The 20,382-nt window shown below is 39.7% G+C and overlaps 2 protein-coding genes across 2 annotated transcripts; one reads left to right on the plus strand and one right to left on the minus strand.

The window, feature by feature from the left end:
• The first annotated feature begins 6,401 nt into the window (after positions 1-6,401).
• LOC144530647 (uncharacterized) lies at positions 6,402-10,260 on the plus strand. Its single transcript, XM_078270304.1, has 4 exons — positions 6,402-6,695; positions 7,353-7,418; positions 7,917-7,980; positions 8,257-10,260. The coding sequence occupies exons 1-4, from the start codon at positions 6,579-6,581 to the stop codon at positions 8,601-8,603; spliced, it is 594 nt and encodes a 197-aa protein (XP_078126430.1). The 5' UTR covers positions 6,402-6,578; the 3' UTR covers positions 8,604-10,260.
• Positions 10,261-13,588: 3,328 nt separating this feature from the next.
• Positions 13,589-17,128, minus strand: tnfsf14a (TNF superfamily member 14a). Its single transcript, XM_078268657.1, has 4 exons — positions 16,542-17,128; positions 14,871-14,904; positions 14,710-14,781; positions 13,589-14,555 (listed from the first exon to the last, which is right to left on the minus strand). Exons 1-4 carry the CDS (start codon positions 16,734-16,736, stop codon positions 14,170-14,172), a joined length of 687 nt encoding a protein of 228 aa, XP_078124783.1. The 5' UTR covers positions 16,737-17,128; the 3' UTR covers positions 13,589-14,169.
• Between the last annotated feature and the right edge of the window lie 3,254 nt (positions 17,129-20,382).

The following is a 20,382-nucleotide window of genomic DNA, read 5'->3' on the forward strand; positions in this document are numbered from 1 at the left end:
TAGGCTAGGACTTTTAGGCGATTTTTCTATGTTATATAGGCTAAATATTCTTATGGGGGAATTTGTGATTTCATTCAATAACTTTCATAAGGGTGTGTTATGTGTGTCAGTCTATTGATCTATTTTGGTAGTAAATCTGGTATCCGGAGTGAATGTCTGTCGAATATCCAAGTTAACACTAACTTCACCGCGGTCATGTTAATGCCTTGCTCACTGTGTGACTGTGTGTAAGAGGTTTACTGCCCCCTGGTGTAAAGACAGAAGCACAGCTGCTTCACCTTTTTCAAGGTTTCATAGCATTTTGAAACACTCTGGCTGTCTTGGTTTGTTACACCTAAATTAGGGCTGCAATTTACGATTATTTTGATGGTTAATATCAATCAATCAATTTATTGTTTGGTCTATTAAATGGCAGAAGACAAGAAAAAACATACTTGTCCAGTGTTATGGAGTGCAATTTAACACTGCTTTTTCCCCAAATATGAAGAGATACACAGAAAATAGATCATTTATTGTACTGCCACTATAGTTTGGCTATTATAAAATGACTAGAAAATTGAAAAAGACATTTGATATTGGAGTGGTAAACAATTGTTATTAATCATGTCATGGCAATCTGAGAATTAAAAGTGAATTAAACATTTAAAAAAGAAACTGGCAAAAAAACTTGCAGGGAAAATGGGAAAAGAAAACACTGTGTTTAAGAAACTCAAAACTTAAAATAACATTTGTTTTCTCCCTCAATTTTCTATTTTGTCATCTGCTTCTTTCATTTTTATTTTGTGAGCTGTTTTAAGGCAAAACCAATACAACTGTAATGTAATGTTCAGTTTGTCGGTCTTCCAAAACTATAAAGTCCATCCTTTCCTTGCGAAATGTATACTGTGATTGCTAATGCTAATGTGCAAGCAAAAAAAAAATTAAAATCTACCAGCTGATGATCCCATGGGCCCACCACCTGTGGGAGGAACCGCTGGGGTCGGGTGCGCTGCTACACGGGTGGCAGTGAAGGTCAGGGGCCTCGACGGACCAGACCTGGGCAGCAGACACTGGCTCTGGGGACGTGGAATGTCACCTCTCTGTGGGGGAAGGAGCTGGAACTTGTGCGGGAGGTGGAGTGCTACCGGTTAGATCTGGTGGGGCTTACCTCTACGCACAGTCTCAGTTCTGGAGCCTTCTTGGAGACCTTGAGTGGAGTCCTGCATGGGGCTCCAGTGGGGGACTCCATAGTTCTGCTGGGGGACTTCAATGCGCAATTGGGCAATGATGGAGACACATGGAGAGGCGTGATTGGGAGGAACGGCTTCCCTGATCTAAACCAGAGTGGTTGTTTGTTGTTGGACTTCTGTGCTAGTCATGGATTGTCTATAACGAACACCATGTTCAAACATAGGGATGCTCATAAGTGTACTTGGTACCAGAGCACCGTAGGCCAAAGGTCAATGATCGATTTTATAACCGTTTCATCTGAGCTGTCAACCGATCACCATCTAGTGGTGAGTTGGGTCAGTGGGGGAAGACTCTGGACAGACCTGGTAAGCCCAAACGGGTAGTGCTGGTAAATTGGGAACGTCTGGAGGAGGCCCCTGTCCGACAGACTTTCAACTCACACCTCCGGCGGAGCTTTTCGTGCATCCCTGTGGAGGCTGGGGGCATTGAACCTGAGTGGACAATGTTCAAAGTTTCCATTGCTGAAGCTGCGGTGAAGAGCTGTGGTCTTAGGGTCTTAGGTGCCTCAAGGGGCGGTAACCCACGAACACCGTGGTGGACACCGGTCAGGGAAGCCGTCCGACTGAAGAAGGAGTCTTTCCGGAATATGTTATCCCAGAGGACTCCGGAAGCAGTTGCAAGGTACCGAAGGGCCCGAAGGGCTGCAGCCTCTGCCGTGAAAGAGGCAAAGCAGCGGGTGTGGGAGAAGTTCGGAGAAGACATGGAGAAGGACTTTCGGTCGGCACCAAGGTGCTTCTGGAAAACCGTTCGCCACCTCAGGAGGGGGAAGCGGGGAACCATCCAAGCTGTGTACAGTAAGGATGGGACGCTGTTGACCTCAACTGAGGAGGTAATAGGGCGGTGGAAGGAGCACTTTGAGGAACTCGACTAATACGCCCTCTATGGTAGGGTCAATTTCCCTGGTGGAGGTTGCTGAGGTAGTTAAACAACTCCACAGTGGCAAAGCCCCAGGAATTGATGAGATCCGTCCAGAAATGCTTAAAGCTCTGGGTGTGGAGGGGTTGTTTTGGTTGACATGCCTCTTCAACATTGCGTGGAAGTCTGGAACGGTGCCTAAGGAGTGGCAGACCGGGGTGGTGGTTCCCCTTTTTAAAAAGGGGGACCAGAGGGTGTGTGCCAATTACAGGGGTATCACCCTTCTCAGCCTCACCGGTAAAGTCTACTCCAAGGTGCTGGAAAGGAGGGTTTGGTCGATAGTCGAACCTCAGGTTGAAGAGGAACAATGCGGATTCCGTCCTGGTCGTGGAACAACGGACCAGATCTTTACTCTCGCAAGGATCCTGGAGGGAGCCTGGGAGTATGCCCAACCGGTCTACATGTGTTTTGTGGATCTGGAGAAGGCGTATGACCGGGTGCCCCGGGAGATACTGTGGGAGGTGCTGGGGGAGTTCGGGGTGAGGGGGTCCCTTCTCAGGACCATCCAATCTCTGTACGACCAAAGTGAGAGCTGTGTCCGGGTTCTCAGCAGTAAGTCAGACTCGTTTCAGGTGAGAGTTGGGCCAGGGCTGCGCTTTGTCACCAATCCTGTTTGTAGTATTTATGGACAGGATATCGAGGCGTAGTCGGGGTGGAGAGGGGTTGCAGTTCGGTGGGCTGGAGATCTCATCGCTGCTTTTTGCAGATGATGTGGTCCTGATGGCATCATCGGCCTGTGACCTTCAGCACTCACTGGATCGGTTCGCAGCCGAGTGTGAAGCGGCTGGGATGAGGATCAGCACCTCTAAATCGGAGGCCATGGTTCTCAGCAGGAAACCGATGGAGTGCCTTCTCCAGGTAGGGAATGAGTCCTTACTCCAAGTGAAGGAGTTCAAGTACCTTGGGGTCTTGTTCGTGAGTGAGGGGACAATGGAGCGGGAGATTGGTCGGAGAATCGGCACAGCGGGTGCGGTATTACATTCAATTTATCGCACCATTGTGACGAAAAGAGAGCTGAGCCAGAAGGGAAAGCTCTCAATCTACCGGTCAGTTTTTGTTCCTACCCTCACCTATGGTCATGAAGGCTGGGTCATGACCGAAAGAACAAGATCCAGGGTACAAGCGGCCGAAATGAGTTTCCTCAGGAGGGTAGCTCTCCCTTAGAGATAGGGTAAGAAGCTCAGTTATCCGTGAGGAGCTCGGAGTAGAGCCGCTGCTCCTTCGCGTCGAACCTTCGTTGAGGTGGTTCGGGCATCTGGTAAGGATGCCCCCTGGGCACGTCCAGCTGGGAGGAGGCCTCGGGGAAGACCCAGGACTAGGTGGAGGGATTATATCTCCAACTTGGCCTGGGAACGCCTCGGGATCCCCCAGTCGGAGCTGGTTAATGTGGCTCGGGAAAGGGAAGTTTGGGGTCCCCTGCTGGAGCTGCTACCCCCGCGACCCGATACCGGATAAGCGGACGAAGATGGATGGATGGACCAGCTGATGAGCCCTTGCTGACAGATGGAAAAGAAAAAGGAGAAAAGGAAGTGAACAGATGTAGCCTAATGTTTTCCCCCATTCTCTATTGCAGTTTTTAGACACACTAAAGATACATTTATACTAATGTAATTTCTAACAGTGACAAATGGCATGACAGTCCACATATTAATTAGTAATGCAATATTAAGTATTTTCCATTGTTTTTCATGTACTTAGAAGCACCTTTGTAAACATGTCTTCACCACTGCTGTATTTATTAACGTGTGGCGTGTCTTTGGGAAATCCCTCGCTGATGTAGTAAAACACCAGTTTTACATGTGTTTTAGGATCAGAGTTCAGGTTTTACATTTACTGTAGGCAGTGGTGGAATGTAACTAAGTACATTTACTTAAGTACTGTACTTAAGTACAAATTTGAGGTACTTGTACTTTACTTGATTCTTTTCTTTTCGTGTCACATTCTACTTCTACTCCACTACATTTCAGAGAGAAATATTGTACTTTTTACTCCACAACATTAATCAGACAGCTTTAGTTACTAGTTACTTTACACATTTAGATGTTTGCACACAAAACACATGTAGTTTATAAAATACAATGTCTTATTATAAATTAACAACAATATGAAGGCCAAGTCCAGCTGAAATGATTAGCCGCAGAACTGTTTAGATAATTTCCAGTTTCTAAAACGTACTTTTACTTTTAATATTTTAAGTACATTTTCCTGATGATACTTACATACTTTTACTTAAGTAACATTTTTAATGCAGGAAATTTACTTGTAACAAAGTGTTTTTACAGTGTAGTATTAGTACTTTTACTCAAGTAAAGGATCTGAATACTTCTGCCACCACTGACTGTAGGTCAAGAATGATGCAGCATAAAGCATATTATAATAGTTTTATAGCCTTACATGTTCTATTCTTCTTTGTCTGTCTGTCTGTTTGGTGTATTATTAATTTACATCCACTAGATGGCTGTAAATCATCATCATTTAGGACATCAGAGGAAGTAAACATACTGTATATCAACAGTAGTCACTGAGGAGTGGATCTAAAATGGCTGGGGTCACAATGATGTCTCCTCTACTGATTTGATGTAATTTAGTGTATTTGGGGATGTCAAATTAAGGATTTTAACATATGGTGTAGTAATGCTTTAAATATCTCCACCATGTGTTTACATGTATTGCAGTCACTGTCAGTCTATGACAATCTACATGTTGGTGTCATTGCCATCAGTCATATCTGAGCTGATTTTCCATCCTACTTTGACATTATGCTTCACTGTTTCCAATATTAATTTAGCCCATTACCACAGGTATCTATCCTTAACCACTCCGATAATGTTGGATGAAATTTTATTTTGAATGATTAATTGCAATCTGTACCTCTCAAATAAAACTATGATTGTGTTATGCCATTTGGTCTGTTTTTTTTTTCCAAAAGTGTTATAATCAGCCACAATTCAAAGTGATGAACATTGCTGAAACAATCTGATTTCCTTCTCCATTCCTATAATGTTCGTCATCACAGGCCACACTCAAACACTCATGTATTTCAAATGTGCACATGACTCGATACTGCTGACTCCCAAAAATGCAATTGTTTTTCTCACAAATGCCTTCAACCACTGTGAATTAAAGTCAGTGATAAGTATGGGCATGTTGTCTGTTATTGTGTGACTTGACCATTGCCATGACATAAAGGTCCCCTACCGCAGGTATCTTTTTTTCTTTGAGTTGCCATTTTGGTCTAATGACACATACCTGAACCAAAGCCCCATCCTGTTTTGCTGCTATGAAACTTTCCCCAAGCAAAGTACTAACAGGGAAAGTGAAACCACATTTGCTGACCTCAACCTGAATCTATCTACAGGTGGGAATTTTCAATAAATGCAAATAGTAAACAACATATGATGACATTTCCACTATGACATTTGTTTGACATTATTAACCATATATTCTTGATTGAAAGTTAAGGAAGTACATTTTTGTACCCAGTGTGGGATGTGTAAGTAAATAATTGTATTTGAAAGGTCTTAGCTTTTACACAGTAAGGATGTCATTTCCTTTTGGTATGCCATATTGTCTTAAATGCTTATGCCCATACATTTCACTCTAGTTTATTGAGTATACTTTGTATTCAATTTATCCTGTAAAAAAAGATTTTATCTCAGCAGTTTCCTGGTCTTAGCCTTTTACCCACATGTTTTAATGAAAATAAATGTACAGAGATAAGCTACCAAGATCTAGCATTCATGAAAACTTCAATAATTCAATGCTGATTAATACATTGGATCCTTGTTTACTTGTTCTAATCAACCCTTACTCACATTCTGTGCATTATCCTTTTCTAAAGTTGTTTCAAGTATGTTAAAAACTGTCATTATACCTTGTTTATTATCGAGACACAGAGTAAAAAAAAGGGGAAATATGGAGCAATATCAGCAAGGCAATGACTTTCATTGTTGGCAAAACACTAGTGTAAAAAAGGATGACACCACCACCGCCACTCAAACATTCTTCATAAAGTCTTGTCATGAAAAAAGGAACTGAATAATTCATTTTGGAATGAATTTATGTTCAAGTTCTTTGCTGCTTCCTTCTCCTCCTGGTAGTGAGTGATCCTCCTTTGTGTGTGAGTTGTGGTGAGTAGGAGTAAAGGGCCAGCCCCAAGATGCACATACAACATGGGCCTTCTGTGTTTGCCTGCAGTAACACACAGGGGGGAAGTACCGTCTGGATTCCTCTTTGTTCTATAGATTCTCAAGGCACAGCAGAACACAGTCAGACATCAAGGACATCCTCATCACATGCACACACTGAGCTCAGGAAGCGAACACACACACAGTGCTTTGGTGTAGAGCAGAGGAAACTCAGGACCTGTTCAGTCGTCAGTTCTTAACATCTGTCTTCCTTGGGCCACTCTAAGCTCTGCCGTCGGACTGACGATGCCACAGCATACTCAGCATTCCCTAATCCCCGTCCTCCTGTTGTGGATCACCGTCCTTTCCATTGTCCAGGTTGTGTTTATCGTCCTCTTCTTCACAGCTGGACATCATGACCTGGTGAGACCTCTTAAAATATCCTCAGATTGAATTTACAGAATGTTACAGTATCTTATGGGCGTTAATGATGACATACAAACTTGACATTGTAATCACATCACATTTGAATTAATTATCAAAGTTTAGGATGCATGTTATGTTTAAACACCTGTGCAATGCAGCTGTTCTTTCTTGTGGTTTTGGTAGTAGCATAGCCGGTGAGAAAGACACCCCTGCCTGTGGTCTGCAACAGGTTACATAGATCTCTATTATGATTCAAACAGTGGTAGCATTGGCATAATGTTCAGATGAAAACCCACACCATCATAACCCTGAGAGAAAAACAAAGCTACATAATAAATACAACCCTAATTGAGCATAACTGGTATAATTTAAAGCATTATGGTTGAATACCTAAGCAAATGTGTTGATTGTTAGTGTTTGGAGTAAATATTTTAGAGGAATTTGCTTTTGATAAACACTGCTTTGCATTTCAAATTTTGATTTAGCATTGTCAAATTTAGCAATGCCATTTAGAGAATTTGAATGTTTATTGCACCTACAGATGGGTCAACCTTCATCCACTGGCACATTTGTTTTATGACAACCCTCTTTTAACATTTGTCATTACTTATTTATTATTATGAGCATATTTTGTGCATCTGTTTTCTTCTCCAGTCTCAGAACAGTGACACTGTAGCACCAGAGCGCCCATTGCAATTCCAGGCAAACAATACGCCTGCGGTAAGATAACCGCAGCTTCAGAGTTTGTTCTTCTCCTGTTGACCTCACTGTGTTGTGTTAAATATTCTTACAATCTCAATACACATGTTCTTGGTGATTAAGATGTCATGTTACTGTTATTAGTGTTTGATTAGTTTTTCAATCCCACTATTCCAGACACACAAATCTTGCAGACAAGGCAGCTGTGACTTTTCTTCTCGAGTTACTTATGTCTGATAGTCTAACCACTCTCCTCACTTCTTGGAGGAAGCACAGTGACGTCTTTACCACATTCGGGGAAATGCCACTAAACTAAACTGTTGTCTCTTCATTTTCCTTCTGAAGATAGTGTATGATCTATTCTGATCTCACATTTAAGATGGAAGTAATAGTCTTATCACCACTTTTAAAGGAAAAAAAAAGTAACTTCTTTGTAGCTGGTCTGTGTGTCAGTGTTGGAGCCATGTGGGCAGTAGGCACCACACTTAGAGATTTATGGATCTCTTCATCTTTCAACAGCCCCCATCCAACCATGGACTTCCCTTGGGCAAAGGCTTAATGCTGACCTTTAAGATTACTGAAGGTAAAGCTATTTTAAGAATTTCCATACTCCGCTCTATGACAAAAGCTGTAAAAATGTGTACACAATGAGTCAGGTCACCAATTACAAGCTGTATACAGATAATGTTCTGGTCAGAGGGAATATGTAATTCCATTAGATGTAATTTAGTCACTAATTACAGCACAGCAGCAGTTAATATACTTTGCTTCATGTGAAATCGTCTCAACACAGTATATTCTGAATACACTTCTTAGAAAACAAACTCACAGCTAATGGAAACTGTTCTGTCATCCACAGTCAGTAGGAGCATTACATTGGTACCAAAGAATCCACATCAAGGCCTGGTCTCAGAAGAAGGAGGAACAATTCTGAAAATAAAGAAGGATGGATATTTCTTTCTAAATCTTCGGGTGACACTGTTATCATGTAACGCATGTGGATCACAGCACACAGTCGGTCTGAAGTTGGAGGACAAATGTATCCTGCAGGGTGGGATTAACAAAAACACACGCAGCACCGGCCTTGGCAAGGTAGAGGTCCTTCCTGCTGGAGTCACCCTGGAGGTCATCGTCAACCTGCCAGCCGATGCTCAAATTGATGAAGATAATTCTCACTTGGATATCATCTACATGCTCAAGCCTTAGATGCAACTTTAATTCAATACATATCTACGTATATTTTAAATCCTTGGCATATTCCAGGGCACCCGTCCAGCTCTGGGACCTGCTCAGATGTACTTATTGTTCACTTGTTACCAAACAGACCTCTGTCTTTGGCTTTGGATCACCAGATCAGCAAATAACTTAACTGTTTATCTGCAGTCACAGATAATGCATGAATGGGCTGGATTCAACATTGGACACCGTCTTTTACCCGTAGGCTGGGTAGAAACCTCACCACTTTAAATTCTGGTCTACTAAAAAGAAAAATCCACCCTAAAACAGAATGTGTCCAATTATTTATTAAGTAAAATATACTATATAGTAGCTCCAGGATTGGTCTAAGGATTACGTCATCACTACAAATCTGCTTCTTTGCTGTTGTGCTTAAGGGAAGACGTTTTCAAATTCAAACTTTAAAACTGTGTAATACTGTAATAACATAAAGTATACTGTATTTTTGCATGGATTAGAAAAGCAAAATTGTCATTGCTTCTCAAATAGCTGTGATCAGGAGCACATTTGTAGTCAGTGAAGCAGGTATTCAGAGTGAACCAATGTACTTGATTGTTTTTTTCCCCTGTTGGAGGATGTTTAGTTGTAGTACTGAGAGAATGTATTATCTGAAGTGCCATATCTACTGTCAGAACTGTGTTATTTGCGACACAGCTTTTTTTGCTACTTGCTGATTTATTATTTTGAACTGTAGGAATTATATATTTATGTCATATTTATTTATTGTTTGCACCTAAAATATATACCGTATACAGATTGTATTCAACAACATTCCAGGGGCAGGTCAGCGAATTACCAATGAATGAATGTCACTGTGTGACAATGTATGTCATTGTATGGCAAACATATATTGTTAGTGAGTCACTGGAATGTAGGTTTGTACTGTTTTCTTGATTAATTATTGTAATAATATGAAGCTAAAATTGTACAAACTACAGACAACATGGTTGGTAACTGTACGTAGGTAAATATAGATATTATGTCTGATGGAATATTATGGTTGTTTCACTGTCTGTAATGATTTTAAGAAATGTTTGTTAATTATGTAAAAACAAGAACCACATTTCCATACATTATAATTGTCAATTTTCATAATCTAAATTTAAAATGAAAAGTGAAAAGACTTTTCTTGTGTATTGTTTGTTTTATTATTTTTGCTTAGTACTTTTCTTTCTTCTGTACAATTTATACTTAACATATTTGTAAAAAATATATATATATATGAAAGTAATGATGACAAAGGTCTGGTGTAAAAACAATTTCTTCTGAAATCATTTCATTAAAAACTACTCGTGTGAAAAAGAAAAGTGAAAAAGACTTGACAGAACTAACCTCCAAATCTCCTTTCCTACCTGTATCACACATCATGAAAAGTGAAATCACGACTCATGGTGGTTTAGGCAGAAAGTTTCATGTGCGAGGTTAAGAGAAATATTTGGTTTTGTCAATGATTTTCTATTGTTTTTAATGCAACACGGAACTGCTCACACCCCTGATGACGTGTGTACGTTATGTGTGTGATTATGCATTCATAAAAGCATTTGTTCTGGGAACATTTTTACATCTGACTACATCAACATACTGTAACTGCTGCCATTTTTCTAATTAAAAACTATATTTTGTCAAACTGTTTATTATATTTGATGTGTTGAAAAGAACCAAAAACAGAGCTAAACAAAGCGAATGAAATTACAAAGATGAATTGGTGCTTTTGACTATGAGTCATTTTCGAGACCCTGGATATGAGGTGAAAGTGAGAGGTCATAAGTTAACAGTGGGACCCCGCAGATAATGAGTCACTAATAGAAATATACAGGGGGAGCTTCCCTGCTGTATGCTGTCGAAGAATATTTTCTCCAGACTGACAAAGCAAAATAAAATCAACATCTTACACAAACATCCAACATGATATATTACAATAGTCTTACATTTCTCACCTGATTGTTACTGGTTTTAGGCTCCGATACTGCCTAAAACGCTGGTATCGGTATCGGGAAGTACTGGAGTTTATGCACCGATCCGATACCATGTAATAAAGCCCTAAAGAAAATCTACTTTAAAGTAGTTTATTTATGTTCTTTTTCCGTTATAACTGACTGTCAAACTGGATAATAAAAGAAAGTTCTGGGGCGTTCATTGCTTGTGTTTGTTCATGTTTCACAAAGAGTTTAACCTGAGCCAGACTGACAACAAAGATAGAAATAATATCACATCCATACAGGGATAATAATAAAATATATGACACACTGGTATCGGATCGGTACTCGGTATCGGCCGATACGCAAGTTCAGGTATCAGAATCGGTATCGGGAAGCAAAAATGGTATTGGACCATCTCTAGTTTTACTGTAAAGTGTCTTTAAGTACCATGTAAAGCGCTATATAAATAAAATGTATTATTTATTATTATTATTATTATTATTATTATTATTATTATTATTATTATTTCTGACCTGTCATTGGAACGTGGTGTCAGTCATCACTGCCAACATTTACCAAGTTACTGAGGTTTCATTTTCTTTTCCAAACATCAGCCACAGAGTCCTATGTCTGTATTAGCTGTTGTCACCACAGCTTTCGATTCCTGAGGAGAGGTCCAAGATGTTGAATTCAAATGCACCCAAGACCCATTTACCACCCACTCTCATCTCATGTATTAGAGGCATCTGCATGGGTTGGTTTGTCCCCACCTTTGCTTTCCACTGCCCAATGTCGAGGCAGACGTTACAAGAGTTGTGTATCTGCCAAAGGATGTGTGGCAGCTTCTGTGAAAAACCCTCATTTCCATCATTTTCACACAAACGACACTGAGAGAGCTTGTGTGGGGTGTCAGACAAATCCATGTGTTTGTACAATATGTGTTTTGCCTGTTATGCTTATAGTTGAAACTTTGTGTCGCTGCTTTTCTTGGCCTGGTCTCCGTTGTAAAAGAGATCCTTTACCTCAATGAGACTACTAACCTGGTTAAATAAAGACAAAAAAAAAAATCATGTTTTCAATGTGCAATCATTGAATAACATGCTCTTTCAAGCTCATCAGCAACTGCTAGTAAAAAATGACACATTATAAAACAATATTTGTCAGAATTCAAGATATGTGAGGTGATTTTTGAGAGAGAACAACTATCAAGCACATACTGTATAAGCAAAAGGTGTGAGTTTCTTTTGTTAAAGATGTTTTCAGTAAACTCAGCAGCAAAGTGGACCCTCTGGAAGCTCTGCTTAAAGATGCAGTAGGTAAGAATTATAAAACTAACTTTCTGTCATATTTGCTGAAACTGACCCTATGTTCGAGTAAAACTACATTAAGCAGGTAATTAAAAAAAATTAAAAAAATCCGGCTCCTCTGGCACCACCTACGGCCTGTAGTGCGATTTGCAAAAGTCCACGGCTCCTGTTCAGATTTACCAATCAGGGCCAGGGGGGGTCGTGTCTAACTGCGTGTCAATCACTGCTCAGGCACACACATTCATTCTCCCTTGTGGGGGGAGGGGCTTAGGAGACCGTTTGGGCTTTAGCAGAAAGGGGGGGAGGGACTGAGAAGTTGTCGATGTTCAAATTCTTTGGCTAAATCCTGGATCTTCACAATCCTACCTACAGCACCTTTAATGTCAGCACTCCACTGTTCTCTACCTGATCTAGAGACCAACACAAGGGGACAGTATTCAGCTGTGGACTGTGTGCTGTGTGTTGCATGACCAATGAAGAACAATGTTGTTCTAGGCACCACACGTGGTTCATTGTAGAAAGGCTTCTAAGTGACAAATGGGAAGGGATTTCCAAAGTTATTGAGAAAATTGTTGACAGTTTCTCAACAGATTATCTTACAGCACAGCATGGAAAATATTTTTTTTGTTTTGTTTCAGACAGGAATGAATAATTAGATTGAGATCATAGACAAATAATGATTACTGTCATCCCACACAAATTCTCTGTACAAGTCATGTCTAGAACTATGTTTAATCGTTAGAGGAAACTAAACTGCATGAATCCCAACCACAGCTGATACAGCTCCCCCTCCTTTGCTACTACAGTCTCTCACACCTCACAGGCCAGCCAGCGCTGGAAGATAATGACTCATGAGAGGAGACTATAAAATGTCTTACCTAATAAAGCCACCCATGATTTGATAGATTTACATAGTTTACTTATGAGTTCAGACTATATATAGAAAAAGCCTGATCTGTAATTAGTACTAGTTAAATTAAAACTAGTACAGGCCAAAGAAAAAACACACACACACACACACACACACACACACACACACACACACACACACACACACTTCATGTTCACCATCTTCTGCTCTCCGGGTCTGGGGTTGGAAATAAAAGTGAGTCAGGCAATCTTCAACTGACACCCCCCCACACCCCTCCACACCCCACCCCCTAGCAGCCCCCACTACCATTTCCTCTTCAGTTTACAAATATACAATTCTGTGGGTGTTTTCAAGAGCGGCTTCTTTGAACAGGCACAGCTGAAGGGAAAAGTGTAACAGTGACTGTATGAGAGATGAACAAAAGAGGGAAAAAAAATGTCAGCATGCTTGTCATCATGGTGATGAAAGCATGTCATTATCTATATAGCATTATAGTAGATAAGTACGCTGATCTAAATGTGTGGAACAGTGGAATACACATATTGCAGCTACTGTCCTTCTCACCCCCTTAAACTCAAGTACATTTGTCATATAAGTTATACTGTGTATACAGCACGAACACATGCTGGTTGAAGGTGGTTTACTTATTGACACTTTTTGTTATGTGTCACTGTGCTATTTAAAAAAAAACCTTTCTCTACAGTGCGAGTCGTGTGGTTGGACTGAGTGGGTGAAACTGATGCTACTGCGACCACTCAGCAAAGACACCGGCACGGCTTCATCTGACACAGCAGGAAGTGAGTTTAATTCAGCTACATGACGGCCTCAACAAAAAGCTTGAGAAAACCAACAAACAGGAGCTTTGAATCATGTGTTTATTTCAATATGTTGTATACATTATTGTACATACATAAAGCAGAATTAAAGCGGTTATATCATTCATTCTACCACTGGAGGAATACATAAATAGTGTGCAGTATGTGTCACAGCAAGAATGAAAAAAAATGTATAAGGAGACAGTTTGTATGTTTTTAATTTTAGCATTAATATGACACATACGTTTATACTCAAAAAATTGAACAATGTATGAAAGTTTTTATCTATAATGACTCATTTTGTAACATTCAGACGATTATGTTTAAAGTATAAAAAAAGCATGTAAAAATTCCCTGATGAGAAAAGTTTCTTTTTAAATACACATACTCAAAAATGTATGAGTTTCACCCCCCAATAAAAAAAGCCTCCAGCACGGTCCTAACCTTCACAATACTCAAAGAGGCACAAAGAGGTTTTCACATCTTCATCTTTCTGGATATGGACCTACTTTTTCTTCACAAAGAGAATCAATAATTCTCAAGAAGATTCTATAGCATTTATTTTCGACTTTTATTTACTCTTTTCCGAGCGTTTGGATTCATTGTGAAACATCAATTTGATATTTATATCATATATGCACCGAAGATGTTCTCAAAGGAATTGTGTCGCCGAATGTTTGAGGTATTGCTCACTTTTACAAAAATGACATCATCTTTTGTGAGGTGAAACACTCCACCCAGGTAACTGTTGTATCGCATTTTCCTGAACTTCTCTGAGTATTTTCTGGACATCAGGAGGGGAATAACTCCCCCAAAGTACCGGTCAGTTTTCCGATTAACAGAGTGGTTAAAACTATCAGTGACAAAGAAGGAAACCTTGGAATAGACATAGTAATAACCCTCCTTCTGAATGACGAGACCTCCGTCTTTGTAGTCCATTTCATAGAGGAGAGGGTCTGCATTCATGCTCCATGCCATGATCTCATTTCCATGAACTACATCTTGTCCATCTGGGGGGGAAACAGCAACAATGTGAAGATTCTTCATTTTATTCATGTAATGTATTTGTCACATTAAACAGGGAGTTTAAAATGATGAATACATTATAAAGAGCAAACACTACAACAATATATGTCATTTATTTTCTGCCAACACTGATCTCACCTGTCAGATGTGCAACCGGTTTGGAAGGAAGAACGAGACTGGGACTTTTAGTGGGAGGAGTAATGACTTGACCTGTGTGAGGACCAGAACATAGTGTCACTGATGTTGATTAAGTAAGTGAAGTAACATTTATCGGCTGAGTAAAACGTGCTGAGACATACCTGCAATGAGCTTAGAGGACGATGCTGAGGGGGCCTGCAATGGGAAAGAAATGGTTTACCTCTCAGTTGTATATTTGTTTGTGTTTGTGAGCATGCACATGCAAATGTTAAGCAGGTGCAATCACCTTTGCTGGAAATAAGATGTAAAAAAACTACGAATTTTGTTTGAAGGACCCCTTTTGGTTTTTCTATGATGTTATCTTTCAGTGGAACAAAGTATAACAGGTCTATCATTCCAGTAATCAGCATAAAGTAGATCACAATCATGCTACAGGAAATAGACCACTTCCTTTTCTCCACCGTCCCTTGTTTGTATCATATGTATACCTTGCGTGCCAAACAGTGTGAAAACAAGCAAGCCACCTCCCCCTACCCCGTGACTGCTGCCCTCACACAGAGCATCAGACTAGGACAGGAAATTGAGTCACATCAATACAGTGAAATCGCTGACCATTCACCATCATTGATTATCAAGTCTGCCTGCCCCTACCACGGGGCACGTCAGAGAAGATTTTCCATATATAGGCCGCACTTCTCCATCTCTACTCTCTTCCCCATAACAGTGACATTATTTCACCGTCAGCAGTTTTTGGAGAAAAACAATTACATTGGAGTAAATGTCCGTTTTGTTCCTGTCACAAGATTCCTTAGCTTCACCAAACCCGAACAAGATCTCCAAGTGTTGTATAAAGTGTAAATATTCTAATGTTAATTACACCATAACATCTGTAACCACAAATAGACTCTTAAACAGTTTCAGCATTGGTTATAACATGAGGTTTCCCACACGTAGCATGTGACTCTGTGATATAGTGTAGTTAGTCGTGAAAAAATTAGGACACCCATGCTAAAGTTGACTGTAACGAGGAATAAAAAAATCATCTTTAGGAAATTGATCTTAATGTCTTAATTAAAAAAATTAGGAAAAATCCCATCTTTAAGGACACCAATTTTCTTTGTGAATGAATAATGTATCGTAAATAAATAAATGTTCTTCCTTAAAATACAGGGGGCATAAGTAAGTACACCCCTATGTTAAATTCCCATAGAGGCAGGCAGATTTTTATTTTTAAAGGCCAGTTATTTCATGGATCCAGGATACTATGCACCCTGATAAAGTTCCCTTGGCCTTTGGAATTAAAATAGCCCCACATCATCACATACCCTTCACCATATCTAGAGATTGGCATGGTTTTATTTCAGTTAGCCTAATAGCTGGTTTGATTTGCATTGAGAGATGATTTTATGGAAAGTACCCCATGCCAATCTCTAGGTATGGTGAAGGGTATGTGATGATGTGGGGCTATTTTAATTCCATTCCATCGATTCATATGTAATTCCATTTGTGCATAAAAATATTAAAGTATAAATACGTAAGACTGAAGTGTTTAAAGAAAATCAAGATGTTACAAAAACACATTAAACTGAGTTTTAGGTTGACGGTAACAGAAAATAAGTAAGAGGAAACCGTTAGAAAACAAGAAAAGCGAAAGTGAGAATTTGGTGTTAAAGCTGAATGAGATCTTATGAGTAGTATGAGATTCAAAGGATTTTAAAAGGAAATGGAATTAATCAAAAACAGAGACACTGTGGCACTCCGTTGATAAGAAATCACAAGATTAATTGCGTATTGTAAGCAGGGGCCGACTCAGAGATGAGGTTGATACTCACAGATTTAGGTTGGTAGAGATGGTAGATGAAGCAGGCTTCTATGGCCATGCCGCACAACGCCACGCTTACCAGCAGGATCAGCAGGGTCTGTGCTACCCCGGCACGCTGTCGCCCTTGGCTCAGCCTGGGTGGCAGTGGAGGCCGGGTGGCATGGGTGTCCACCACATACGCAGAGGGGTATCCATCCTTGGACATACCTATGGGGCTATCTCTGTAACTGAAAATCGATTCTGTTTGGTAATATCCTCCAGACGTTGTCAGAGGGTGTTGCTTCAAAGGGGCAGCAGAGACAACTAGACTTGAGATACAGAGCAGAGTGAAACAGCAGCAAAATGGGTGGGCTTCCTTGTGGTTGCTTCAAGTGGAGATGGCTCGCGAGTAGTCAGATTAGAACATACTCAGATACAGAAATCTTGAGATGTATCATCAAAGCACCTTCTTAAGGCTGAGATGCACCTGTCTGCACTCAGTAACTACAAACATCAAAATGATACTGTCCGTGATGCAATTCTTTTCCAATGCAGCTGCAAAACCTTACAATCAAGGTAGAAGACGACAACCACTAAGTGGAAGACCAAGCAAAATGTATTTCAACCTTCCCTTCACACCCTCCCACTTCACTGTTAAAGCAATGTTGAAATAGCTCCATTCACACTTCCTCTCTTGTCTGTACTCTTTCTCTGGCTTAAAGTCTGAGAGCAACAGATATTGACCTAAATGGAGTTTAAGATCCACAATGTTAAGTTTAGTTTATCCACCTCCCAAAATTATTGTCTTTGTGTGATGGATGGAAGTGAACATGAGTGGAAAAAATGGTAGCTACACCTTTTAGCAGGAGTGAAGTGAAGGCTGTTAAAGAGGGTAGGCTTACATGTCAACGTACAAAATACTGCAGACTTTAGTAATAAAGTAATGTATGACCTTTCTCACATTGACCAGCGAAGGGGCAGGAGGGCACAAGGCCGAATATAAACTGAATTAAAAAACCTGACAAGCATGATGTGATGTACAGAGATGGAAAGACATCTAAGCAGCGGGGTGGTGCTGCTCTGCTCCCTTCCTGACTTCTGACCTTCTAGTAGATTGTTTCTGCAGAGATAAACAAAGAATCCCATTCTGGTTAAACCCTGTCACTGATACTGCTCTAACACATCTTACAAAAATATAGTCTCGCTTTGCCAGACCATCCTCCACACGCTGCAGAGGAGGGCCTGGCTACTCCGTTTGGTAAACGTTTGGTTTATTGGAATTTCTTTAAACCAATCACAATCATCTTGAGCTATTATTTTTACTCATGTTTTATGTTTTTTATTTTTTTATTTATTTATTTTTTATTGTTGTATTTAATATGTAATTTTGCACCTCATGTGAGCTGTTATGTCTTTTATTTATGATGTCTTATTTATTCTTCTGTACAGCACTTTGGTCAACTTTGGTTGTTTTAAAGCACTTAACAAATAAAGTTGGATTGGATTGGATTGGGCGGTGCTAAGCTTCGCACGGAGCCGCTGCAAAATAGCCTTGGGGGGAACTTGTTTTGGTGGAACGTGTATGTTCAAAAGTTGTTTTAGTCGTGCAACAGAAAACTCAGATTGGACAGATAGTCTAGCTAGCTGTCTGGATTTACCCTGCAGACATCTGAGGAGCAGTTAACCATAGTCCTCATAAATCCACCGGAATTTAGAATTCCAACTCAAAGAAAGCGGAAGGAAAAGACGTGCATCTGGCAGAATTTCCGGAAGTCAGGGATGCCATACATATTCCATACAAATTTGCTAAATATTTTTCTTATTCTCTTAAACAGTCCTTGTGGTGGTGCTAAGGGAATACTCTGAAATAAATTATATAATAATAAAAATGTAGTCAGAATATTCATTTTCAATACATTTAACCTGCCAATTAAGATATATATGCATAATTTTATAGATTTTAAAACTGATTCAATTCAATTCAATTACAGGTTTATAATTACACGGTACTATTTTATCTAATTGAGAGACATGTTTAATACCCAGATAAGTGACATTCTCTGAAGGCTTAAAGTAATAATCTCAAAGATTTCCATTAAATAAATGTCTGTTACAATAACTATCTATCGCCTAATGAGGTAACCCAGCAGAGTTTGGTCCGCCAGAGAGGGTAAGCGGAGGTAACACAACAGACTCGCTCTTCAACTCACTTGTTAAGTGAAGCAGTGTACTGTTTTTTTCCAAACTCTGCTTGTGTTGTGAGTAAATATTACACAGGCCACACTGTCCAAAAACACACCTGCAATCACCACTTATCACCATATGTGCCGCCACAGAGAATGAAATGGAGATATTCAAGGTTGTAATTTTAAAACATAGTAATGGTTGGATGTAACAATTCATTAACATAATTTATGAGTTTGAGGCATTGATTTTATATAAAGATCCAAACTTGATATCCAAGCACATCTATTAGGTTTAATATCTAAATATATACACTACCGGTCAAAAGTTTGGGGTCACTGAGAAATTTCCATTACACTCCATTCCAGACAGAATACCAGCTGAGATCAGTTTCATTGTTTTTTTAACCAGGGCAGCAGTTTTCAGATTACATTATGTGCTTACATAATTGAAAAAGGGTTCTCCAATGTTTTCTCAGTTAGCCTTTTAAAATGATATTAGATTATTAAACAGAATGTGCCTTTGGAACATTGGATGAATGGTTGCTGATAATGGGCAATGGAGATATTGCATTAAAGATCAGCCACCCACTCAGATCAGCTGGTATTCTGTCTATAATGGAGTGGAAATGGAAATTTCTAAGTGACCCCAAACTTTTGACCGGTAGTGTATAAATCTAAGGAGTCTGGTGGCCTCGACAAGGGCACAGAACGGCTTCAGTTCCCCTACGTAAACTTAAACAGGGCTGCCTGACGGCAAGGTAAAGTGGTGGAAATATTCTAAATATAGCGTACACTTAAACTGACATTGATTTTATGTAAGTGGGCCTTTTTTAGGTGGCTAAAATATGTTTTGCTGCTGCCCCCGTCCACAGCATACATTGCTTAGCATCTGTAACTGTCCTCCTGCTAGCTTCTCCAAATCGGGCACGTGCCGACTGCAATCTATTGTAGATACACTGACTGGATGAAGTACCTCATACAACCCCACTTAAAAAAAAATCCAGTAACCAGTAATATAGAAAAGGGTATTTGAGACCTATGCATTTGATCAGTATGTCAGAGCAGAAACTGTTCTCATAGAAATATGCTATATAAGCTGTTTTTATTAAACTGGTCCAATGCAAGCAAATACATGTTGCTGCATACAGTCTTTAGTAATGTTGACATAATCAGATTACTGACACTCAATTGATACCCAGTTTGTCTTTCTTACTTCATAACAATGTAAACTGTCTTTATGCTTAAGCATGTCTGTCCATCATCTCCTGATTTGTCAGTTGGGACCTGCTAGATGTTTTTGGTTTAAATGCACCTTTCTCTTCTGTGCTACACTTCACTTTTTTAAACAATGACAACATATATTAATTAAACTAAATAAAACTTGTTAAAAGACCGTTATAAGGACCATTTTGTCATGCAGAAACATGTGTAATGTCTACATCTGCCTAATTTGGTGGCATATAACTTAATGTATGAGGTAAATGTGAGTTAAAAACTATACAGCACTAACTACAAGTTAGTGCCTTCGTTTCATTTTTAGTGAGCAACTGGAATTCCTGATTCTACATTAATTCAGGCATTACATCATCATGAATAATCAGTTCAGTATGTGTGCTGTTGTGTATCAGAATTTCTGTAAGTTTTTCACTTACCAATATCAAGTTATACTTAAAACATCCTTGATGT

Source organism: Sander vitreus, chromosome 15 (genome assembly GCF_031162955.1).
Source record: "Sander vitreus isolate 19-12246 chromosome 15, sanVit1, whole genome shotgun sequence".
Lineage (NCBI taxonomy): Eukaryota > Metazoa > Chordata > Actinopteri > Perciformes > Percidae > Sander > Sander vitreus.